This window comes from Erinaceus europaeus, chromosome 3 (assembly GCF_950295315.1).
Source record: "Erinaceus europaeus chromosome 3, mEriEur2.1, whole genome shotgun sequence".
NCBI classification, from domain to species: domain Eukaryota; kingdom Metazoa; phylum Chordata; class Mammalia; order Eulipotyphla; family Erinaceidae; genus Erinaceus; species Erinaceus europaeus.
Window position 1 is genome coordinate 61,399,388 of NC_080164.1, and position 26,978 is coordinate 61,426,365.

The window sequence follows — 26,978 nt, forward strand, 5'->3', positions numbered from 1 at the left end:
ATCTTTATTTGGAGGTTTATGTTGATGCATAGATAAATACTTTTTAAAAAAAGTTTAAATGGGCCAGGTGATGGCACACCTGTAGGCGGAAAGCTTCACGGGTTGTTGATTTCCATGGAATTTAGCAGGGATGAAATAAGTGGTTAGAAATCACTATGAGAAATTAAATTTTGACTTTATCTAGAGTTTTTAGAAATGTAGGAAACCCTGCAAGTTGGCACTTTTTGTTCTCTTAAATATTCTTGTGCTGGTTCACTGATCTTTCACTTGGGAGCTGTTACTCTAGCCCTTGGAGAAGGGTGTGTGTGTGTGTGTGTGTGTTTTCCCTTTCGTTGCCCTTTTTTTTTATTGTTGTAATTGACTGTTTTATTTTTTTTATTGTTGTAATTGATGTCATCATTGTTAGACATCGTTGTTGAGAGAAATGGAGAGAGGAGGGGAAGACGGGGAGAGAAAGACAAGACACCTGCAGAAGTGACTCCCCTGCAGGTGGGAAGCCAGGGGCTTGAACCAGGATCCTTAGGCTGGTCCTTGCGCTCTGTGCCATCTGCACTTAACCAGCTGCACTACCATCCAACTCAAGGAGAAGGCACTTCTAAGAAGTACTTCTGAATACTTTTTTGCTGAGGCAGTGGGGGGAAAGGAAAAGAAAGGATGGGATTTGTTACACAATTATTTGTGTTAGAAAGAACTGGAAGATCCTTCCTGTGGCACTTACCCAACTCATTTAGCCAACTGATACAGTTAGGTTCAGGTTCTCAAATTTGACTTATCAGAAGAATTCCCCTGAACACTTGTTAAAATTAAAGCCTTTACTCCTGTTTTATAAAGTCAGGCCTCTGCACTAATAAATATAAATTCTATTTAGTTTCTGAGATTCTTTTTTACTGGTTTATGGAGGGAAAATGCTATCTTAAGAGTAGGAAGCATGTTGGGGGGAGGATGGGTACAGCATAGTGGTTACACAAAGAGATTCTCATGCCTGAGGCTCCAAATCCCAAGGTCAGTCCTCTGCACCACCATAAACCAGAACTGAGTAGTGCTCTACTTAAAAAAAAAAAAAAAAAAAAGGGCAGGGGACAATAATGTGAAGAAAACCTAGTTGCCTTCATTGCCTACCTGAATTTCTTTCAGAAGGTGGATGGTGAATTGGAACCTAAATAAACAAGTGTCTTTAAAGAGGAGAGGAGAGTGGCAAGCTGGGGAAAATCTTTTCATGCCTGAGGTATCAAAAGTCCCAGGTTCAGTCCCCACTGACACCATAAGCCAGGCTGAGCAGCACTCTAGGAAAATAATATTTAAAAGTACATGGAGCTTGAGTGGGTACTCTGGCACTTTAACTGGAAAAGCTACATATAGTTTTAAGATGCAGTCTATTAATTTTTATTTTGGATAGAGAACACAAATGTAGAGGGAAAGGGGGGTAGAGAAGACATTTCTAAGTATTAATCTGAGACTTGAATGAAAGGGTTAAAATGTTTCTATTTTGGAGACTTTGTATATTAATTTAGGGGCCACTGTTAGTTTTATATTTATTAATATCATGTCATAATGCAGTATTTATATGTAGGACTGAGGAGATAGCTCACAGGTGATAGACCACAGGATTGGACTACATGAATTCATGTCAATGGGTTTGGTCTCTGGCATTACATATGCCAGAGTAGTGATCTTTTAGTCTCTTATACTCAATATAATAAATAAAAAATAATAAATAGGACTCAGAAGATAGTTCACCTGGTAGGGTGAGTGCTTTGTCATATGGATAGTTCAGTTTTGAATCCCCCCTGCATTGCATGGGAGTGCCACAGCATCAGGGAAAGCACCAGTGCCATTTTGTTTCTCCCAATCTTTCTGATTCACTCAGTCTATCTGAAACAAAAAGGAAGAAAAGTCAGCCCAGGAATGCTAAAATCATGGGTACACAAGACCCTGGCATCTTAAGTAAATAAATCTTTTAAATACATAATAAGTGGTAGATGAAAAAGTGTTGAAAATAAGTTTCATAGATTATTTTTTTGTGTGTGTGGTTAGGGTGTTAACCCAAATATGCATTTGGGGGTTGAATTTCAAAGTTTTTGCTATATTAAACTTATACTTTTATGTATCTCTTAAAAGTTGTCCATTTCAGACTGGCAGAATAGCTCACTTGGGTAGTGTGTTTCTTTTCTTTCTGTGTGACCTAGGTTCAAGTCTGGCCCCCACTCCACTGAAGGTGCTGTAGTTTGTTTTTCCTGATTTTTTTGTTTTGCTTTTTTGTTTTCTTTCTGCTTCACTGTATCTGGAAAAGTTAAAAACAAAAGCCATGTATTCTTACATAGTGATTTTAATGTTCTACTTTAAGCCCAAATGTTAAACTTTTTTTTTAATTATTTGTAATTAATAGTAGGTTATAAGATTGTAAGATTACACTGTATAGTTCCACACCACACCCACCACCAGAGTTTTGTATACCCCACCTTCCAAAGATATCCACTATAGTTCTCACAAGTCTTAGAAACAGTTTGCTTGTTTCTGGTTTTGTTTTTGTTTTATTTGGTTGGTTGGTTGGTTGGTTGGTTGGTTGGTTGGTTGGTTGGTTGGTTGGTTGATTTTCATGTTCATGTGTATCAGTTCTCTAGATTCTACATATGAGTGAAACTATCTGGTAGTTAGTTGTCTTTCATCTCATGTTGCTAAGCATAATCACCTCCAGTTCCACCCATTTTGTCCCAGAGGATATTACATCATCTTTTTTAAACCTTATACTATTTAAATATCACACCAGACACACTAATTTCTCTCTTCTCCTCTTCCTCTTTTTTTCTGCCACCAGAGTACTTGTGGTGGTGCTATGGATTGAACTTGGGACCTCAGAGTCTCAGGATGAAAGTCATTTTGCATAACTATTATGCTCTCTCTCTAGCTGGTTATTAGTTTTTTTACAGCCTAAGCTGCAGAACTATTGTTAATATCTGAGTGAGCCCAACAGGTAGTTAGTTGTCTTTCATTTCCTAATTTTTAACTTAACCGTAATCACTCAGTTGTCACAATAGTCATAGCCTTAAAAAAAAAAAAATTATTTCATAATGAGAGGAGTGAGGAGAAAGAGCCAGAACATCATTCTGGTACATGCAATGCTGGGGATCGAACTCCTGACCCCTTGCTCTTGGATCTTATCCTTTAGCTACTGTGCCACTTCCATTACCTACCCTTCTCCCCCTTTGTTATGGAATTTTACTGATCCAGGCTGACTTTCTTCTTCTTCTTCTAGCGTTTGCCCTTCTTCCGTAGCCAGTTAACAGCGTCAGGTTGAGCCTGATGTAAAGTTTCGAGACCTCCTTTGAATCGGAGAGGTGGCAGTCATTGACTATGTGGGTCATAGTCTGTCTGTAGCCGCAGGGGCAGTTCGGGTCGTCTCTGGCTCCCCAGCGATGGAACATAGCGGCGCACAGGCCATGATGGCCTGTTGGATAGCGATTGAGGAGGGCCCAATAATAACGTGCTAGGTCAAAGCCGGGTTGACACTTGCAGGGGTCTGTGATGAGGTGTTTGTTCTTTACCTCAGCTGACTGCCAACTCTGTTTCTAAGAGTCTGGAACAGAGAAGTTCAGTGTAGGCGTAGGAGACCAGATTGGATGATGAGACGTCAAGCGTTGGACAGGGTGGGTGAAGATATCCGCGTATATTGGCAGGTCCGGTCGAGCGTAGACGTGGGAAATGAACTTAGATGATGCCACATCATGACGAATATCTGGCAGGGCGATGTTGCTAAGAACTGGCAGCCATGGAACCGGGGTGGCATGGATGGTTCCAGAAATTATCCTCATGGAGGAATATAATTTGGAATCGACCAAGTGGACATGGGGGCTACAGAACCATACTGGGGCACAGGGTGCATCTGGGTGACAAGTCTAGCAGATGGAGACTTGTCTCAAGTGGCCTCCCCCAGGGCTCTGTTCTGGCTCCTACGCTATTTAATATTTACATCAATGACCTCCCAGAAACTTCTTCAAGGAAGTTCACCTACGCCGATGACATCTGCTGTGCAACTCAGGCATCCAAGTTCGACATCCTCGAGGAAACACTTAGGAAAGACATGTCTCTGATATCTGATTACTGTAAAAAATGGCGACTAATCCCTAGCACTGCAAAAACGGTAACATCTGTTTTCCATCTACACCATGCCTCGGCCTCGCGTGAGCTTAATGTGCAACTTGACGATACGAGAATCCAGCATGAAGCCCAGCCAGTCTATCTTGGCGTTACTCTAGATTGCACTCTTGTCATTTCACGAACGTCTCATAAAAACTGCAGCAAAGGTGGGCGCGAGGAATAACATCATTGCAAGACTGGCCAGCTCCTCATGGGGTGCGAGCGCTTCCACACTACGATCATCATCGCTGGCATTATGCTATTCCACTGCTGACTTTCTGATAGGAAGCAACTCCGTGCCACCTAAGCTTCCCCATGTGCCACAGTACCTTCGTGTGGTTTACTAGAGACTGTAATCTGGGTCATATGCATATGAATGTAATCTCCTACTAGACAAGCTATCTTGCCAGCCCAAGATTTCACCCCTTTTTTTTTTAAGGATTTTATTTATTTATTAATGAGAAAGATAGGAGAGTAAAAGAACCAGACATCACTGGTACATGTGCTACCAGGGATTGAACTCAGGGCCTCATGCTTGAGAGTCTAGTGCCTTAGCCACTGCACCACCTCCCAGACCACCAAGATTTCACCTTTTTAAATATCTGAGTAGTATTCCACTGGGTATATACCACAACTTTATCCTATCTTCTATATCCATGTACATAATGGTACATGAAGGATACTACAGCACTGAAGGTTACTTTAGTGTAGGGGATGGACTCAAACCAGAGTTGTATGTCTAATAAAGCAGTTCACACTATCCAGGTGAACTGTCTTACTAGGGGTGTGTGCGTGTGTGTGTGTTTAGAAATCTCCATGTCATAGTTATTTCTCTTTATTATAATAACATAAATTCTTTATTTAATTAAACAGGATACCTTAATTGTTTGGTCAGAAGCTGAAAACTATGATTTGGCTCTAAGTTTTCAGGAAAAAGCTGGATGTGATGAAATTTGGGAAAAAATTTGTCAGGTAAGTTCATTTTTTTTTTAACTTCAGTTAGAAAGAGAGAACAGGAGAGATGGGCTGATGGATAAACAGACAGAAATACCACATCACCAAAACTTTATTCAATGTATTAGGAGCCAGGTTTAAACCAGGGCCTTGCACATGACAAAATAGCACAGTATCAAAAATGAGCTATTTTGTCAGCCCTCACTTAAGTTTTATAAGTAGTTATAATTTTGTTTTATCACGCTAGATTCTGTTGACAGGTGTTTGTAATTGTGTAACATGAAGATCTTTAAAATCCAGAAGATTGGGGATTGGGCAGTAGTGCAGCGGGTTAAGCACACGTGGCGCCCCTGGCTCCCCACCTGCAGGGGAGTCACTTCACAGGCAGTGAAGCAGGTCTGCAGGTGTCTGTCATTCTCTCCCCCTCTGTCTTCCCCTCCTCTCTCCATTTCTTTGTCCTATCCAACAACAAACGACATCAACAACAATAATAACAACAAGGCTACAACAAGAGCAACAAAAGGGGGAAAAATTGGCCTCCAGGAGCAGTGGATTCATGGTGCAGGCACTGAGCCCCAGCAATAACCCTGGAGGCAAAAAAAAAAAAATTCAGAAGATCAGGCCAGGTGGTAGCACAGTTGGTTAAGTGCACATGGTGCAAAACTCAAGGACTGGAGTGCCTTCACAAGTGGTGAAGCAGGTCTGCAGGTGTCTGTCTTTCTCTCCTCCTGTCTTCCCCTTCTCTCTCAATTTCTCTTTGTCCTATCCAACAACAACAGGGGCAACAAAAATGGGGATGTGGGTGGCCTCCAGGAATAGTGGATTTGTAGTGCAGGTACCAAGCCCTAGCGATAACCCTGGAAGCAAAACAACAACAACAAAATCCAAAAGAACTTTGTCATGCACATGATCCAGAGTGGAACCCAACCCCTACTATACTGAAGGAAGCTTTGGTGCTATGATATCTGTCTATATCTCTCTCTTCCTATCTGGGGAAAAAGCCAGCCTGGAGCTGTGAGGCCCTGGTGATGAGAGAGAGAGAAATTTATATTCTAAGGCTTTTAGATTTTTTTTTTTTTTTACACAAGAGCACTGCTCAGCTCTGGCTTATGGCAGTGTGGGGGATTGAACTTGGTAATTGAGAGCCTCAGGCATGAAAGTTTCTTTGCATAACCATTATGCTATACCTCCCCCATAATTCTTGAATACTGTGTACCAAGCACCAGTACTCAGAACTACTCTGAATAACCATATATATAATATAGCAGGATACAGGTAATTGCTATTTTTGTTGGTTAAGTTTTGATTCTGTACATTTTAGATTTACAGAAGATTTGAGCAGAAAGTATAGAGATTATTGTTAAATACTTCCCTATGCAATACCTCCTCACCTCATATTCCATCTATTATTAACATTTTAACAAACTAGTATCCATACACCATAATTAGTTGAAATCTATATATTCAGATTTCCTCAGCTATAAAAGCCTATTTACTTTTTTTTTTTTTTTTGCCTCCAGGGTTATTGCTAGGGCTTGGTGCCAGCACTACAAATCCACTGCTCCTGGAGGCCATATCTTCCCCATTTTGTTATCCTTGTTGTTGTTGTTGTTATTGTTATTATTGCCACTGATGATGTTGGATAGGACAGAGAGAAATGGAGAGAGAGGGGGAGAGAAAGACAGACACCTGCAGACCTGCTTCACCACCTATGAAGTGACCCCCCTGCAGGTGGGGACCTTCGTGCTCGAACCAGGATCCTTATGTCGGTCTTAACGCTTCATGCCATATGCGCTTAACCCATTACACTACCAAATTTTGACATCTGACAAGAATTTTATTTTACTTTGTAAAAGTAATTCTTGTTCCTTTTTTTATTAGAAGATTAGTGGCTTATAATACAGTTGTTAGCATTGTACATGGGTACAATTTCTCATCTTACCAAGATAGGGGTTTCACTTACCTATATATTTTTTTAATTTACTTATTCCCTTTTTGTTGCCTTTGTTGTTTTATTGTTGTAGTTATTATTGTTGTTGGATAGGACAGAGAGAAATGGAGAGGGGAGAGGAAGACAGAGAGGGGTAGAGAAAGATAGACACCTGCAGACCTGCTTCACCGCCTGTGAAGCGACTCCCCTGCAGGTGGGGAGCCGGGGGCTCGAACCGGGATCCTTACACTGGTCCTTGCACTCTACACCACGTGCTTAACCTGCTGCGCTACCGCCCAACTCCCTTACCTACATTTTTGTATCCAGCGTTTTCATTTAGGATTAGCCTTATAAACAGGTTGGTTGCCATGATACTTACATTAGTTTCTAACACTTCCAGAGATTAAACTTATACTATGTGTCCCAGGATCTCACTGCAAACCACACGGTTCCCTACAAGTACCACTATGGCACATGCAATACCAGGGATCAAATTCTTGCCTGAGTATCCAACACTTTATTCACAGTATCACTCTCATCAGACAGGATATTCTAAGTGCTTAGGGGTTACTTCTCAGGAGCTATCCACAGGCTGTGTCTTTCTTTGAAAAAGGTTAATCCTTTACTGCAAAGATCACTCTTGGGGATCAAGTGGTAGATATGCATGTCTGTTCACAGGGGTTCTGGGTTCAAAGCAATGGTTCTTACCCACAGGAGGGAAACATGAGTGGTAGAGCAGAACTGTCTTTCCTCTGGCTCTCTCCCTCTATCTCTAATTCTCTATCAAAAAGGAAGTAAGTATGAAAAATATGCCATCCAGGAGCATTGGTGTCTTCATGGAGGCACTGAGCCCCAGAGATAACACGAGTGGCAAAAAACAAAGGCCACCTGTGACCAAGATTCTTTAGCAAATGATCATATTTGTTTGTGTGTCTATATTTAGTACTATATTGTGACAAAGCGATGCTCTAGTTTGCTATCTCATAAACAAATAAAGCCTTTTAAAAAAGTATAATACACTAGTCCTTTGGGGGGGAGGCATCCTATGTGCATAACCGTTTTTTTTTTCTTTTTTTTTTTTTTTTGAGGAGAGGAGAGGGAGCAACACACCAGTCATCTCTGACATAAGTAGTGAGTAACTGAACCTGAGGCCTCAGGCTTCCATATTCTGAACTCTACCTCTGAGCTAGCTCCCTATCAGCTGTCTTCTTTTCCTATGGTCTTAACTTTTTTCATGTTTTGCTTTAGTGAACTTAGGAATTTGTGGAACTTTTTTTACTTAAGATAGTTGACATTTTGAGCATGAAGTGGGGGGGGGGGGGATAATTACACTCTTTTTGGCAATTAGAAGGATTTTTTTTTACTAGGGATTGGGAGGTCGTTCATCTACGTACACTGTTAGGCCCAGGGCTTCGATATGGCAGTCAGAATGCTTCATAGATAGTAGAACAGTGCAATAGTGTCTCTTCTCTCTGTTCATATCTCCTTCTCTACTTCACCCCTGGCTCACAGAGGCCACTCAGCAATGACAGATATACACAAAGCTTTGGTACCATACTTGGAAATATATATATATATATATGTATGCATGTACGTATAAATGTGTGTATGTGTATAGAGAATAAAATGTTAACCATTTTTGCATGTGAAATATTTACTCTTTGCAAGGTTCTTTTTTATTTTAAATTCACTGGTAGTTTAACTTCCAAAATTTTTAATTCTTTTGTATTTTAAGGTAACAAGCTGAAATTGAATTTTTTTTTTAGGTTCAGGGTAAGGATCCTTCAGTGGAAGTCACACAGGATCTCATTGATGAATCAGAAGAAGAACGTTTTGAAGAAATGCCTGAAACCAGTCATCTGATAGACCTGCCCACGTGTGAACTCAGTAAACTTGAAGAGATTGCTGACTTAGTTACCTCAGTTCTCTCCTCACCTATTCGTAGGGAAAAGCTGGCTCTAGCCTTGGAAAATGAAGGCTATATTAAGAAACTACTGCAGCTTTTCCAAGCTTGTGAGAACCTAGAAAACACTGAAGGCTTACACCATTTGTATGAAATTATTAGAGGAATCTTATTCCTCAATAAGGCAACTCTCTTTGAAGTTATGTTTTCTGATGAGTGTATCATGGATGTTGTGGGATGCCTTGAGTATGATCCTGCTTTGGCACAACCAAAAAGACATAGGGAATTCTTAACCAAAACTGCAAAGTTTAAGGAGGTTATACCAATAACAGACTCTGAACTTAGACAAAAAATACATCAGACTTACAGGGTACAGTATATTCAGGACATAATTTTGCCTACACCATCTGTTTTTGAAGAGAATTTTCTTTCAACTCTTACGTCTTTTATTTTCTTCAACAAAGTTGAGATAGTCAGCATGTTGCAGGTAAGTAAACCAAAGTGTTATTCACAATTTTGTTTCCAAATATATGTATCCCTTATCACTCAGTTTGGTGTTCACTCTTTGTTTTTGATAGATACTTCTTTTATTTTACTTTAAATATGTTATCTAGGACTTCAACAAATAATTTTCTAAAAGAGAGCCATTTCTCTGACTGTTTACATGTGTGAATGTTCTATGATATGTATTTTTTTTGCATTTTAAAAGTTGAATATATATAATTCACTGTTTTTATCATTCTCAAGTGTACAATTCAGAGCATTAAATATATTCAGTTTTGTGCAACCATTGCCACATCTCATTTCCAGAATATTTTTTTTATCTCAAAGAGGAATAGCAAGGGGCCAGGTGGTGACGCACCTGTTGAGTTAACATGCATAAGTTCAAGCAGCCCCATTTGCAGCAGGGATACTTCACAAGCAATGAGGCATGCCTGCAGGTGTTTCTCTCTCCCTCTATATGTCTCTGTCCCCTCTCAGAGTCTCTCTGTTCTATTAAAAAAAATTAAAAGGCTATTCTTTTATATTTTATTTTTTATTTATTTATTTTGATAGAACAAAAGAGAAATTGGAGAGGGTGGAGTGTAAGAGAAAGAAAGATAGCCTGCAGCAATGCTTTGCCTTACCCCCCACAGGTGTATGCCCAGAGGCCTGTACTTGGGGCCAAGTACATTAAGTGCTCATAATACCAAATGCAAGGACCTGGGTTCAAGCCCCCACTCCCTGCCTGAGAGGGGACACTTAACCAAACGGTGAAGCAGGTCTGCAGATGTCTATCTTTGTCTCCCACTGTCTGTCTTCCCCTCCCCTCAATTTCTCTCTGTTGTATCTAATAAAAATTAGAAAGAAATTAAAGAGGAGTGTGCTCAATCCAATGTACTACCACACACCCCTCAAAACACCTATTTTTAATGTCTTTTATTTTATTTTGGCAGACCTTATTTTTATTATGATATGTGTGAATCTCTATGCTTTAATTATCCCCCAGATAGTTCAAATGAGCAACTAGGAGTGAGAAAATTTGATTTTTAGAAAATAATAAATACTAAGATTCCATATGAAACTGGAATCTTAGGGGGGTTTTTTTGTTTTTTTTTAAGAAAGAGCACTGCTTAGCTCTGGCTTATACTGGTGCTGGTGACTGAACATGGAACCTTGGAACCTCAGGCTTGAAAGTCTCTTTGAATTGCCTTTATGCTATTTTCCCTGCCCCTGTGGAATTGATTTAATCCTGTCTCTTTGTATTGTAAAATAGAGTGATATACAATGTTCATCATGTTAATTCTTTATCACCTAACAAGCAAGCATGATTTCAAAGATAATACTTTATTTGTAGTTGTACACTAGACTCAGAATCCCTTGCATAAATATGTTTGTATTTTCCCATTATTGAACTGCTCTATACTTATGACTACATAGTGGTTTCCAAGTGTGGTCATCTAAACCCCTGTGGTACCAAAAACCCTTTCAGGTGGTTTGCAGGATTTTCCTTTCCCAAATCCTTGTCAGTGAAACTGTATTTTCTTTATATATTTCAACTAAAATAACCTGTCACAAGAAATTAATTGCTGAAGAAGAGTCTAGCAGTTTTTTTTTAATTAAGCCATTCTTTTTTTTATAAATAGATTTATTTGTTTATTGAGTTTGAGGGGAGAACCAGAGCATTACTCTGGCACATTGGCACATGCAGTGGGTTTTGTTTATTTGTTTTTGTCTATTTGGTTGGATTTTTTTTTTTTTAATATTGGATAGGACATAGAGAAATGGAGAGAGGAGGGGGAGAAAAAGATAGACACCTGTAGAACTGCTTCACTACTTGTGAAGCACACCTCCCAATGCAGTGTTGAATGTTAAGCTCAGGACCTCACACTTGAGAGTCCAACACTTTCCTCACTGTGCCATCTCCCAGGCCACAGACAGAACTACTTTTCTGCTTAAGTTTTCAAATAATTTGAATTATGTAATTGTTTCCCATAAAACAGTAATTTAATAACTTACTTTTAAATGAATTTTTAAATATGCCAAATGTATCACTTTTAATTTTGGTAAATGTTGATGAACTTTAACCACATGTTAAAAGATCTTTGGGAATCTCAATTTTTAAGAATTTAAAGAGTTTCCAGAACAAAATGTTGACAATCTCCAACTTAATACTTAAGATTCTAGTTTATAATGCTTTCAACTATTTTTTACTTTATTATATTTCTTTTAGTACAGAGTTTACCTGCTCTGATTATTTTCCCACCTAGCAGGAATTCATTATTCCACAATAACAGGTTTGAAAGAAGGTAAATTTATACAAAGTTACATTTATAAAATTTGGAACCTCCTTTTAACTTTATTTTTTTATTTTTTTTATTATCTTTATTTATTGATTGGATAGAGACAGTCAGAAATCAAGAGGGAAGGGATGGAGGGATAGAGAGGGTGAGAGAGAGATACCTGCAGCACTGCTTCACTTGTGAAGCTTTCCCCCTGCAGGTAGGGACTGGGGCTTGAACCCAGATCCTTGCACATTGTAACATGTGCACTCAACCAGGTACGCCACCATCCGGCCCCCTTTTTCATTTATTGATGTGACAGAAAACTAGAGCACCACTCTGCCACATGTGATCCCATGAATTGAACACAGTACCTCCATTCTTCGAGGTCCTAATTATCTAGTCACCTGACTCCCCTGCCACCTCCAAGCTCTGTAAGAACCATCTTTTTAAAAACCATTTCAATTGCTGAAAGAAAAACAGTCTCAGAGACTGGAAATACATCCATGGTCAATACTGTTCTTCTAAAATACCCAGTGACAGATATTAAAGAGTAACTGTCAAATAGATATTTTGGCTTGAGAAAGGTTCCCAAATTTATAGCAATAAATTAAATGCTTTTATGTTTTAGAAATAAATTATGAAGATGATATGTATAACACATAATTTATTTTGTCATAGGTTTATGAGAATTAAAATTATATGAATATATTTGGTACATGCAATGCATTTTATGAAATAATCAGATACTTCTTTACCACTTTGTTTGTTTGTTTGTTTGCACCACTAGGGTTATTATGCCTATTTGACTCACTATCTAATACACAGCTCTGAGGTATCCCTCTGGAAATTTTTTGGCTAGATAGTAGGTGTCTTTCCATATCTTTCCATTTAGTTGATATACATATCTGTATCCTTTTCAATGATTATTAACCTGCTGTCATATAAGTTACATAAGATAAGAATGAAAGCATTTCTTCTATGTAGTGCAAAGGCATATAACTTTTACCCTAAATTGGATTATTAAATGAGAAATTATACAAAAGCATTTTTTGCATGGTCATAGTAAATTGCATCCCTATCTTTCCCTAGTGGGGTAGGGGTCTGGGGAGGTGGGGTTCCAGGACACATTGGTGAGGTTATCTGTCCAGTGAAGTCAGGTTGACGTCATGGTAATATCTGTAACTTAGTGGCTGAAAAAGCATTAAGATATAAAGCTGAACAAATTGTTAAATAATCAAGAACCTAAAGGCAAGACTATAATAGGTGAGATTTGGGGTCTCCATTTTGGCAAAAGCTAATAAGTGTATTTTAGGTATTTTCTAAGGGGTTCATGACTTTACTAATTTTTGCCTCACAATTTTCTATTTTTGATCCCTCTTCTCTCCCCCCCCCCACCCCCCTTAACAGAGCACTGCTCAGCTCTGGTATGTGGCAGTGTGGGGGATTGAACTTGGGACTTGAGAGCCTCAGGCATGAAAGTCTCTTTGCATAACCATTATGCTATACCCTCACCCTCTTTGGTTGTTTTTTATTACTATTTAGAGAGGAAGAGTGGGACACACAAAGAGGAGAGATATCACATCACTGCTTCAACACCCATGGAGCTCCTTTGGTGCCAGCCATTGTGTTCCTATGTGATACTGGAGCTCAAACCAGGGTCTCACCCACAGCAAAATGTATGCTCTCTTGAGTGAGCTAGCTCCTGGCCCCTGCCTGACCTCATTCTAGATTTCTGTATTTACGTGATTCTGAAAACAGTGCATGCATTTTGAGCTTTGGTTTTATAGTACTGCAAAGAAATAGTTTGATGTAGAATTTTTAGATGCATCCTTTCTTTTCTCCCTTAAGATTTTGTTGTGTTACCCAAAACAATTCAGTCTTGCTTTTACGTCAAGATTGCTTGCTCAGAGCAACTATCTTACTGCAATCTAATAAAAATCAGCTCTCCATACAGAAGTTTGACATAAATACCCCAAGATGTTGTCTGTTACAATTTGACTTACATATTCAATATTTTTATTAAGAGACTCTTAAAACTAAATGGAAAATAGTACCTAGATCTTTTGTTTTCCAAATAATTGAAGTTTCTGGTTAAGTGAAATACTAATGTATGCAAGTTACAACATGAGGGTCAAGGAGATAGTTCAGCTTGTTAGGGCACCAGTTTACATGCCTCAAGTCCCAGAAGCCATGGATTCAATCTACAGCACCATCTTATACCAGAGCTGAGCAGTGCTATGGATCCTCTCTCCCTCTTATTCTCTGTCTCTCTCATAAATAATTTTTAAAAGAAGAAGAAGAAAGTAGTTGCAGTATGAATATGTTTATAGTGGGAAGTGGAATGTTAGGTTCATATTGAAGGGTTTTGGTTATTTTTATTATGTTACATAAATGAGTATAGCCCTATGACCTAATATTTCATAGTAATTTTTTGTACTCATATAGGAAGATGAGAAGTTTTTATCTGAAGTCTTTGCACAATTAACTGATGAGGCTACAGATGATGATAAACGGCGTGAGTTGGTGAGTTTTTCTTAAAATTCAGTCCCTTATTTACAATCAACAGATAAGGCTACAGTTGATGATAAACAGCGTGAATTGGTGAGCTATTCTTACAGTTGAAACCCTTTTGGCATACACAGTTTATATTATTGAAGTCGGTAACAATTTTTTTATAATAATTAGTATAAGATTAAAGATACATACTTAAATAAAATATTTTTTAAAAGATGATATTAAAAAAAAACACACACACTCTCACTCTCCCCCCCCACCCTCTTAAGAAATTTTTTAAATACATACAACAGTAGCTGTTAGAAACTGGATATAATCATTTTGTAGTTCAATTTAAGTATGTATCAATGAGAGGGATAGGAAGAGAGAGAGAAAGAGCCAGACATCAATCTGGTACATGTGCTGCTGGAGATTGAACTCAGGACCTCATGCTTGAGAGTCCAGTGCTTTATCCACCTCCCAGACCACGAGAGTTTGTGTGTTTTATTAGAGGCAGAGAGAATGAAAGAGACCACAGCACCAAAACTTCCTTCAATGTAGTGGGGATTAGGCTTGAATCTGGGGCTCACACTTGGCAAAGTAGCACATTACCCAAGTGAGCTGTTTTGCTGACTTTTTTGTATTTCCCCCAGTGAAGGAACTTTTCTTACCAACCCCAGAATCAGATAAATGCTTTTTGTTAGGAGAGAGCTACAAAATCAGACATTTTTGTGATTGTAGATAAATTTTTATAAAAGAGGCAAATGCTTCTTAATGGAATGATAAATAACTTGATTCTTATTCTTAAGGGTTTTTGTTCTGAATGTGTGCTTTCCCCCCCTTCTTTCCCTATAAACCATGTTTGGGGGGAAAAAAATAGTGGTTACTGTTTACCAACCACTACCATTATAATTAGATACTCACTTTTAACAAGTAATGAAAAATTGCTAATTTAGATTAGCAATGTCTTTGATGTTACTGTTTATAAATAACCTATTCAGTTCTCTCATATATAAAAATTTTATTTATTTTTTTTACTCTGGTTTATGGTGGTGAAGGACTGAACCTGGGACTTAGGAGCCTCAGGCATGAGAGTCTCTTTGCATAGACGTTGTACTATCTACCCCCACCGTAGCTTTTTCAGTTTTTAAACTTTAATTTCGGGGGCGGGGGGTGCCTAGGCAGCCAGCCACTGTTTCATAATATCTAATTTATAATAATAAATGATTCATAATATCTGCCTTACATGACATTTCTACCACTTAAACTGCAGATAGAATATGAAGGTACATCCATGCCCCCTGAGTTGCTAAGTGTAATGTATTGTCTTTAGCCAGCTAACTGTTAAGAGTTTTAGAATAAGTCAAGATTTACTTTTAATGGGATGCTGAGTTTTAGTAGATACTTTAATAGGGATTTAAGAAGCTAGGACACTCTGAAAAGTTGAGGTTCTTGAGAAAAGTGAGTTCCACACTGTAGTAGATTATGTAACACTCTGCCCTAAGTTTACCTTTACCTATATCATCATCTCACTATACTTTCTAACATTACAGGTTAATTTTTTCAAGGAATTCTGTGCATTTTCTCAGACATTACAACCTCAAAACAGGGATGCATTTTTCAAAACTTTGGCAAAGTTGGGGATTCTTCCTGCTCTTGAAATTGTAATGGTAATTATACAGCTCCTTTGTTTTTAAATTTGTAATAAACTTATATGTGAGGAAATACAGTGATATGTACTTTGAATTTTATGATCTCAGTTATTTTTACTTCATAACGAACTACTTCAAGAATGTTTGTAAACTTCAGATTTCTATTAACTTAAATTTGTAATATTTATAACTTGGAGGTGATATGTATGACTTCAGATGCATTAAAAATCCCAGTTTGTCTTAAGACTATTATTTCTTCTGTAACAGTATTAGTATGTATTATAGAAACTTATAGAAATATTGTCCTGGGGCCGGGAAGTGGCACACCTGGTTGAGTGCACATGTTAAAGCAGTGCTGCAGGTGTCTCTCTGTCTCTGTCCCTCTCTATCCCCCCCTTTCTTCTCAATTTCTGGCTGTGTCTATCCAATAAATAAATAAAGATAATTTTTAAAAAAAGATATTTTAATAAATGAAAAAAAAGAAAGAAATATTGTCCTTGTTGGAATGAGAGCAGGCAGGTTCATGCTGCATTAGCACTTATTACATGGAAGTTAAACCCAAAGAAAAATTACTTATTAATGATTTTTAAATGGTATACCATTATGTAAATATAAATAAGTGTGTGTGTGTGTGTGTGAGAGAGAGAGAGAGAGAGAGAGAGAGGTTGAGAGAGAAAGGGAGAGAAAAAGACTGACTGATACTTCATAGCTCCAGGCCCACTTTTTCAGATAATAGAGACAAAGACACCACAGCACTGAAACAAGGTAGATTCTCGTGACAGAGTCTACATTTAATTTGTTGTGAAATTATGTTTTATGTCTGCTATAGAATGCTAGTGTACTTGTGATAGGCTGAGAGAAAAAAAGACAAGTGGTGGCTTAGTATTATTTACTGTTAGGAGGATAGTGTTCATTCACTTCATTTATCTCCTGTAAAAAATGTACTATGACTCCTTCAAGATTCCTTGGGGCTTCACTCTGAGAATTGCAGAATAAGAGAATATTTCCAGAATCACTTAAGATGTAATTTACAAATTATTTCTTGTGCTTAAAAAAAAAAATCAATATCACTACCTTAGAATATTGTGAGCTGGAAATGATGTTCAGTGCTAGAGTGCATGCCTAATGTATGAGGTCCTTGGTTCAATCCCCAACAACAGCCAGAAAGAAAATTAGGTTGTGAACTAGGTGTACGAAAGAGTGAAATATTCAAAGTATTTTCAGTAGTACCCCCTTATTAGCCATGAGAGAGAAACACTAAGAAGCAACTTTGTCAGACCCAGGATCAAAGACAACTTCTGAAAGCTTTGGCATTTTAGCTGGGAGACATCATTCATATTTTCATGTGCATTTAAATCAAGAACTCCCCCTACTAGAAAAAATACATAGGATTTATTAAGCTCAATAATTCTTTGCTAATTCCTACATTTAAATGCTCTGAATGTTTTTCTTTGTGATAACTGGAAATTATTTAGCTGCCTATCCGCTTTTAATGTAAGTAAAGGGTGAAATGTTTATATATAGACACCTTTTAACACTAAGTGATTTGATTTTCTATTTATCAGGGCATGGATGACTTGCAGGTCAGATCAGCTGCTACAGATATATTTTCTTATCTAGTAGAGTTTAGTCCATCCATGGTGAGAGAATTTGTAATGCAAGAAGCCCAGCAGAGTGATGATGTAAGTAATAATAATCTGGTTCTATATGAATCACTTGTAATGCTTGCAAATTGAGAGAAAACATATAACCATAATCCTGTTCTTTAAAAAACAAACAAAAAAGTAGGTTATTGCTTTATTGTTGTAATTATTGTTGTCGTCGTTGTTGGATAGGACAGAGAGAAATGGAGAGAGGAGGGGAAGATGGGGGGAGAGAAAGATAGACACCTGCAGACCTACTTTACCACTTGTGAAGTGACTCCCCTGCAGGTGGGGAGCCAGGACTCGAACCAGGATACTTCTGCCAGTCCTTGCACTTTGCACCACATGCGCTTAACCCACTGTGCTACTGCTCGACTCCCTGACATATTTTTCTATGCAAAAATACATCATGACTTTTCTAATAACATAGTAGATTTCTGGTCACTAGTGACTTTGTTGTATTGCAAAACCAAAATTGTTCACCTATATAGATGAGTGTATAAAGAAAATGTGACATCTGTATACAATGGATTAATGTACTATAAAAAGAAGGTTTTCATGTGCAACTAAGTGTATAAGAAGCTCGGGGGTTATGTGAAGCAAGTAAGTCAGAAGGAGAAAACTAAATATTGGATGATTTCATTTATGTACTCAAGATAAGGAAGCAAAGTAAATGAATGGGCAGCATAGAAATAAATCAATAGTGGGTCAGAGTGATGCCACACTGAGTAAGTCACTTGCCTTGCCATGGCACACAGCTCAGGCTGGAGCTTCCACCCCACTTACAGGCATTACTAGTACTGGGAGAAAAACTAGAACTGTAATGTCTCATTTTTTTCTATCTCTTGGTATCTAAATAAAAGAAAAACTGCCTGGAAACATTGAAATTGAACATTATAAGGAGAGAAACAGAGGGAAGGGTTGGGGAGACAGCAAAATAATTATGCAAAAGGCCTCTCATGCCCAAGGAACAAAAGGTCCCATGTTCAATCCCCAGCACCACCATAAGCCAGAGCTGAGCAGTTCTCTGGTAGAAATGGGAAAAAGAGGGGGTCAGGCGGTGGTGCAGTGGGTTAAGCGCATGTGGCGCAAGGCGCAGGGACTGGCATAAGTAAGGATCCTGGTTCGAGCCCCCGGCTCCCCGCCTCAGGGGAGTCGTTTCACAGGCGGCGAAGCAGGTCTGCAGGTGTCTGTCTTTCTCTCCCCCTCTCTGTCTTCCCCTCCTCTCTCCATTTCTCTCTGTCCTATCCAACAACAATGACATCAACAACAACAATAATAACCACAACAAGGCTACAACAACAAGGGCAACAAAAAGGAGAAAAATGGCCTCCAGGAGCAGTGGATTCATGGTGCAGGCACTGAGCCCCAGCAATAACCCTGGAGGCAAAAAAAAGAAAAGGAAAAGAGAGAAGAAAGAAATCGAGCATGTTTGAGGTCCAATACCACCAGAAATCCTGGACAAAACAAACACATGTGTGCACGCACACACACACAATGGCACTGACAACAAAATTGACATTACTAGAAGGGGGAAAAGTGGAAACTGAGCAAGGGTGGAGGTTGCATAGGTGTTGTTTTTAAAAATATTTGGTGATGGGAGGAAAAGCTCCAAAAAATGATTTTTGATAGTGTCTTGTTTAGTCAAGTTCTAAATTCATATCTGAATCTGAAACCCAACATGAGAACCTGTTAGAACCTCTAGTGAAAAAGTATCTCTTACAAATTAGTGTTTTCTTTTTCTCTATATTGATACTATAAACTTTTCACATGCTTTATCTCCCCCCCAGCACTACTCAGCATAAGAGTCTCTTTGCATAACCATTATGCTATCCAGCCCCACCCTCTACTTTTTACATTATTGTTTTTATTTTCTTTTTTTTTTTAATTGTGTGTGTGTTCTTGAACTTTGAAAATTTTTATGAACAAGACAGTTTACACAGTTTTTTTTTTTTTAATATGGTCTTTCAGTTGCCATGTTTGTCTTATGTGCCAAAACAAATCTAATGTAATCATATTTTCTTTCAGGATATCCTTCTCATTAATGTAGTAATTGAACAAATGATCTGTGATACTGATCCTGAACTAGGGGGTGCTGTTCAGTTAATGGGACTTCTTCGTACTCTTATTGATCCAGAGAACATGCTTGCTACAACTAATGTAAGAAACTAACCCAATATAAAAATGTCTTGCTTTATCAGTTTTTAGATGAAGTTATATATTATACGTGTGTGTGTGTGAGAGAGAGAGAGTATACAGCATGAGTAAATGTAATGATTTTAACATTTTATTTTTTAATGAGAAAGAATGAGGGGGAGAGAAAGAACCATATATCACTCTGGAACATGTACTGCCAGGGATTGAGTTCATTTTATTTTACCAAAGCACTGCTCAGCTCTGCCTTATAGTGGTGGTGGAGGCAGAGGGTAAGGGAATTGAACCTGGTACCTTTGTTGCCTCAGGCTTGAGAGGCTTATTGCAGAACCATTATGCTTTCTCCCCAGCCCTAAATAACAATTTTAAACTTTCAAAAGTGATCTAAATCCTACTTTGTTACTGTAACTTAAAAAGTTCCGTAGTTTCTATACATGATTATTGATTATTGCTTTTTATGTTGCAAGCATATTTGAAAAATTGTGTTCTAAATAATTTTCTTCAGAAAATATTTTCTTTTTCATTTTTTAATATACAATATGTTTAATACTAGTTTTCTTAGTTCACAGTTTTCTTTACAGAGAGAGAGAGAAAGATATAGAGGAGAAATACTTGTAGCACTGATTCACTTGTACATGGCAGGGCTAAGGCTTGAGCCTTGATCCTCCCATAAAGTAAACTGTGAACTCTGTCAGATTAGCCACCACCTGACCCTCATTCACAATATCTTTAAGTATTTGTTACTTGTTGCATTTAAAGATAGATTATTAATTGTAGAGATAATAAAATATTTTATGTAAATATTTCAGAAAACTGAAAAAAGCGAATTCCTGAATTTCTTCTACAACCATTGTATGCATGTCCTCACAGCACCACTTTTGACCAATACTTCAGAAGACAAATGTGAAAAGGGTAAAGTCATAACCTTTTCTATCTACTTAGTTTTTATGTTTTGTTGTTATTGTTTTTGTTTGTTTTCTTACCAGAGCACTACTCAGCATGGCTTATGTTGGTGCCTGAGATTGAACCTAAGACCTGAGAATAATATAGAAAATATGGCAAGAAGTATTGCTTGCTGAGGAAAAGAAATATAAATGCTTACCAAGAGAAAAATTGAGGGGCAGACTGTAGCACTCCTGGTTGAATGCATGTATCACAAGAGAAAGATTGTCCCTAAAGCTATTAGAATTAATATGGAGTATAACAATAGGCATTATATAGCCAACATTAGAAAATCCAATGGCCAGACCAGGAGATGGTGTACATGAATTAAGCTGTTGGACTCTTCAAGCATGAGGTCCTGGATTCATCCCCCAGCATCACATATGCCAAAGTGACACTGATTCTCTCTCTACTCGCTACCTCTCATTCTCCTCTGTTATTAATAAGACTTTTCTTTTTAAAAAGTGAACCATTATTTTGGAGAATAATTTAAACATGAATTTTATTATTAGTTACCTCTAAATGTAATTATCTTTGCTATGATTTGGTATAGGAATAAGGCTTTTGAGGTGAAAGAGATAGATAGCATAATGGTTATGCGAAGAGACACATTCCTGATATTCCAAAGTCCCAGGTTCAGTCCCCTATGCCACCTTAAGCCAAAACTGAGTAGTATTCTGGTAAAAAAAAAAAAAAAAAGGAGGGGGTGACTGAGGGGGTAAAAAAGCTATTTTTTTATGTATTTTATTTCATACTTCCTTTTCTATGTATTCTCACACATAATTTCCTCAACTATAATATCTGGTCTCAGGTTATTAAAGTGTAGTAAAAACCTAAAGGTATTTTTTATAAAGGATATTTGACAAAAATCCAGTTGAATGGCATACCCTGCATAATACCTGCAGTTCCATTTCTGAGTATTTTAGCATATGTTTATGCATATATCTATAGACATAGGAATGTTCTTTGTTCATGGTAGATGAATGAATGTGTGCCCTGGCAAAATAGCTCTTCTGGACAGTATACCTGGTTAGCAATGTGTGCAAACCAGTTCAAGCCCAGCCCCTACCACGTTGGAGGACGCTTATTATCTTTCCCCTCTCTCTGTCTTCTTGTCTCCATGTATGTGGTGTGGTGTGGTATGGTGTGGTGTGGTGTGGTGTGGTGTGGTGTGGTGTGGTGTGGTGTGGTGTGGTGTGGTGTGGTGGTGGTGGTGGTGGTGTGTGTGTGTTTTGTGCATCTGTCTGAAAATTAGCCTGGAACAGTGAAGCTCTGGTGACAAAAAATATATAAGAACACTTAAGAAATTTTTTATCTTTCAGCTGACTCGTTGTCAAATATAAAGCTGAACTGGGAAAAAACATGGAGCATTTCACTGCAGAAATTTATTTACAAATTATAATCAATGTTCTGATTTTTATTTTAAAATATATACAGAAAACTTGAGATAATAAATAATGAGATAATCATGTATCATTTAATGCAAGGGACAAGTTCTGAAAAATATATAGTATATCATCAAGCCCTTATAGTATGCTTTTTGTATACAGAGACTGACATCAAATATAAGTGGTTGACCAGAAGCATCATTGCATGGTACATGGCTATATATTTAATACTTCCTATCAGAACTAAATGGCCATGTTTTTTGTTTATTGTTTTGCTATCTCTTTGATAGAGGTTGAGCGAGAGTAGGAGAGAGACCTTCAGCACTACTCCATCACTCATGAAACTTCCCCTTCGCAAATGGGGTAAGGGCATTCAACTCAGGTCTTCAAGTATAACATGCTCTCTACTGGGCATGCCACCACTTGGCCCCTTTAAGATTTTATTCTTGTTAGGGAGAGAAACAGAGACCAAGCCCTGCTAAGCTCTGAAACACAAAAGTGCCTAAGATTGAAATTGTATGTTAAGGAACCTTAAGGATGAAAATCTAACACACTATCTCCCCAGACCCTATCCATATATTTTCAGATTTTTTTTTTTTTTTTTAGTGAAAATAGCTGATACATGGGAAGTTAGTTGGCGTTTCCTGTGTGTGTTCATATTCTTTCCTTCCTAATCTGCTCCACATCCTCAAGGATTGCTGAATTTAGATTTTATCACCCCTATATTTGTTTGTTATAACAGGTGTATCATTTTTGTTTTTTAATTGTATTTACTTATATATTTTGGATAGAGACAATAAGAAATTGAGAGAGAAGGGGGAGATAGGGAGAGAGAAAGACACACCTGCACCACTATTTCTCTGCTCATAAAGTATCCCCTGTGAAGACCAGAGATTTGAACGAGGGTCCTTGTACACTACAATGTGTATGCTCAACCAGGTATGCCACCACCTGATCGCCCTATCATTTTTCATATTTTCAAAGTTTATATGGAATTTTGTTGTACACTTTAAAGACTCTATAATGCTTCTCACATAATGTTATTTTTTGCATCTGTCCACATTATTGATGTGTAAAACTCTTCATTTTTTTAACTTTTATTTTTAGCTTTTGTCTTATATGCATGAGCAATAACTTAACCATCTTGGTTGTAGTATACATTTAAGTTTCTAACTTTTTCTCTTCTAAACTGTACTCAAGGGGTCTGGGCAGTAGCACACTGAGTTAAGCACACATAGTACAAAGTGTAAAGACCTGCACAAGGATCCCGGTTCAAGCCCCTGACTCACCATCTGCTGGGGGGGGGGAGATCACAAGCAGCGAAGCAGGTCTGCAGGTGTCTATCTGTCTCTCTCCCTCTCTATCTTCCCCTTTGCTCAAAATTTCTCTGTGTCCTATCCAAAAAAATGGGAAAATGGCCACAGGAGCAGTGAATTCAAAGTGCAGGCACCAAGTCCCAATGATAACCCTGGAGGTTAAATAAATAAATAAAGACTATACCCCATATGCATTCTTGTGTTTCCTTATAAGCTGTAAGTTGAGTGCCTAGAAATAAGAACTTACTTGTTACATTCTATGTATTTCTTTTAATTTTAAATCATAGATGACCAGTTGTTAATATTATATGTTAACCTAGGCTCTAAGAAATTCTTATATGTACCGTTTTTTTAAAATGAGATGCAGAGGTATAGCCTAATTGTTGGAGGATGCCTAAATCAATAGTATTTCTTATTATAATCATCCTTTTCTGTGGAAATATTCATGGTAATTGCCTCTCAGTAGTTCATCATCTGGACCCAATTTTGTAAGATTACAGTATAGGTATATTTGAAGCAACCAGTAGTTATAATTAGGATAAAGTGAGATTATGGTTGAAGATATGCTTCATATATTGTGAAGTATTAGGGAAATATGAGGTATTATTACTAAAGTAGCTGATTTTGATTTTTTTTTTTTTTTTATTAGATAATATAGTTGGAGCTAGCAAAAGCAACACAATCTGTCCTGGTGAGTACAAACTTTTATTTATGAACTAATACAAATTACATGTTTTTTTCCTATTTGGTATTTATACAAGAAAAGTATATTTTCAGTTAAAGGAAAAAAATAAATTAAAATTATTTTCTCCAGAACCAAAAAAAAAAAGGGGGGAAACGGTAAAATTTTGTTTTATGTACTTAGAGCTTGCTTTCTGACCTTTCTTTTAGAAGATGTCTGAAAACTGAGGATTTAATTCTTATTTTTGAAATCTGGTAAGCTAAGAAAAATTAGGAACTAGCAGTCTTTATGACAGCCTTATGCTTTGATATTGTTTATGAATCTAATATGAACACTGTTGTTTCTGTTTGGAACATGCATACTAGGTATGGACCCCATGCTATGGAAAATGTGTGTGTTTGCCTACCATTGTATATTTTCTACCAGGGCTCAAAATTCTATGAAAACCAGTGTGAAATAAGAAGGCTATTCAGAAATTGGATCAATTGGACATAAAAAGATTGATTTTACATCCTAACTTGGAAAAGTAAAAACAAGAATTTAGTTAATACTACAGACCATTGTTATAAAATAATTCATAAGTAATTTTGGGATTAAATAGTTAAATGAATTTTGCTTTTTAAAATATCCTTTTGTTAAATTGTTGTATTGAATAGAGACAGAGAAATTGAGAAGGAAGGAGGAGAGCAAGAGGTATCTGTAGCAATGCTTTCCCCTTGCAGTTGGTAAATGGGAGCTTGAGACTGAGACCCAAATATTAATTGTATCTCATGTGCTCAACCAGGTATGCCACTGCCTGCTCCCCAGATTTTGCTTTTTAAAAGTGGGGGTGTGGTTAAAATGTTAACAGGGTGCTGGCTATGATATAGGTTGGTCTGGAATAAGTGGAACTCTTTCTTTACATTTAATGTAAATGTAGAAAGTATTTGAAATATTAGAATCATAATTTATCGTGGTTGATCTCTTATTTCTCAAAAGAGGGCTGATTTATACCTGGTGGCTTTATACAAAATAATTATATGTGTTTTCTTATTGTAAGATCATATATTCTAGATCATGGCACTTCTGTGAGACCATAGTTACATAATTGACCCACTATTTTATATTTCCTTGTTTAAAGTATTTGTAATAGGTATAACTACATATATATGCTATTGATATACCTTCAATATGTGTTAATGTTTATCAGACAATTTGAATTAATTTCATGAATGTATTAAAAAAAAAAAACTTATTGTGGTCCGGGAGGTGGTACAATGAATGGGACATTGGATTCTCAAGCATGAGGTCTCAAGTTCAACTCTCGGCAGTACATGTACCAGAGTGATGTCTAGTTCTTTCTCTCTCTCTTCCTATCTTTCTCACTGGTGGATAAATAAAATCTTTAAAATAGAATAAAATAAACTTCTGGTGATTGTGGTCAAATGTTGCAAATTTATCTGAAAATCTTAATATTTTTCATTCATATTAATAGACAGTTCTTTTGTTATATTTTATTTATTTGATAGAACAGAGAGAAACTGAAAGGAGAAGGGAAGCTACAGGGGGAGAGAAAAGGAGAGACACCTGCAGCACTGCTTCACCACTAGTGAAACTTTCCCCTTGGCAGGTGGGGACCAGGGGCTTGAAGCCAGGTCCTTTCACATTGTTATGTGTGAGCTTAACCCGGTGCACCACCACGTGGCCCTAATAATGACAGTTCTTAATTAAGGAAATACTAGCAAGAAAACATCAGTGCAGTGAGTTTTTTTAATTATGTTTATAATTCATTAAGTGTTATTTTTCTCTTAATATTACTAAATATTTTATACAAGAGCCTTTGAAAATACCTATTTTGTAGATAAGTCTAACAATAGTTCTGGAGTGTACTTAATGAAAATCTAAAATATCAGCATATAGCTTCTTTGATAAGAAAATTATGAGGAAGTACAATTTTGCCTTTGCTCTAAAATATAGAATATAATATTTATTTTCTTTCTTTAGATGTAACATTGCAGTAATTATTTTTTTATATGATAACTTTTTTTGTAGATAACTATCAAACAGCACAGCTGCTTGCCTTAATTTTAGAGTTACTCACATTTTGTGTGGAACATCATACATATCACATAAAAAACTACATTATGAACAAGGACTTACTAAGAAGAGTCTTGGTCTTGATGAATTCAAAGCACACTTTCCTGGCCTTGTGTAAGTAACAATTTAAGTGAACATTCTTGTAAAATGTTTTAGGGAACATTGTTTTAAAAGAGATAAAAATCATAGAGGCCCATGTAAATTTATTTGTTTGTTTGCTTGGCATTGTGTATGCTGTTGAAAAGTATTATTCTTGGGATTTCTCATCTTTTATTTAGAAGTCAAGAAAAATAGGTCTTAGTGCTTTTATATAAATATATATATATATTACTATTATTATTGTTATCACTATTATTACTGGATAGAGACAGAAATTGAGAGGGAGAAGGATATAGAGAGGGAAAGAGACAGAGAGATACCTTCAGCCCTGATTCACCACTTGTGAAGCTTTCCCCCTACAGGGGAGAACCAGGGGCTTGAACCTGGGTCCTTGAGTATTGTGTATCCTTAACACCAGGTGCATCACCATCTGGCAGTCTTAGTGCTTTCCTATCCCACATGTTGCTCACATTTACATTTAGTTAGCTTGATTATTGTGTACAATACTATGTAATGATGTTTCGTTAATAGAAGTAGTCCTTGTGCTTGTATTAAACTGTTTCATCAAGCTATCATTTATTAATAATTTTTAAATAATAGTGAAGTGTGGGCCTTGAAATGATTTTATGTTGCTTGATTATTTTTATGAACTAACACTTCCTGTATATACAATTTGCAATTTTGTTATTGCAATCTTTGTTCTTTCTCCTTCATATAGACATAGGCAGAGATATCATAGCACTGGAACTTCCATCAGTGCCATAGCACCTCAAGTGTGGTATTGGGACTCACATCTAGGTCATATACATCTACTCAGTGTGCAGATAATTTATTTAACGGGCTTGTA

The 26,978-nt window shown here is 37.2% G+C and overlaps 1 protein-coding gene across 2 annotated transcripts in view; it reads left to right on the top strand.

Annotated features, from left to right (window-relative positions):
- Positions 1–26,978, top strand: part of PPP4R3B (protein phosphatase 4 regulatory subunit 3B) — a 50,356-nt gene that overhangs the window by 9,293 nt on the left and 14,085 nt on the right. For both annotated transcript variants that reach the window (XM_060187251.1, XM_007525468.3), the window contains exons 3-11: positions 5,008–5,106; positions 8,785–9,408; positions 14,132–14,209; positions 15,733–15,849; positions 17,397–17,513; positions 19,503–19,634; positions 20,438–20,540; positions 23,924–23,965; positions 25,988–26,146. In XM_060187251.1, the coding sequence (XP_060043234.1) occupies positions 5,008–5,106; positions 8,785–9,408; positions 14,132–14,209; positions 15,733–15,849; positions 17,397–17,513; positions 19,503–19,634; positions 20,438–20,540; positions 23,924–23,965; positions 25,988–26,146 (1,471 nt within the window). The remainder of the gene's footprint in view (positions 1–5,007; positions 5,107–8,784; positions 9,409–14,131; positions 14,210–15,732; positions 15,850–17,396; positions 17,514–19,502; positions 19,635–20,437; positions 20,541–23,923; positions 23,966–25,987; positions 26,147–26,978) is intronic.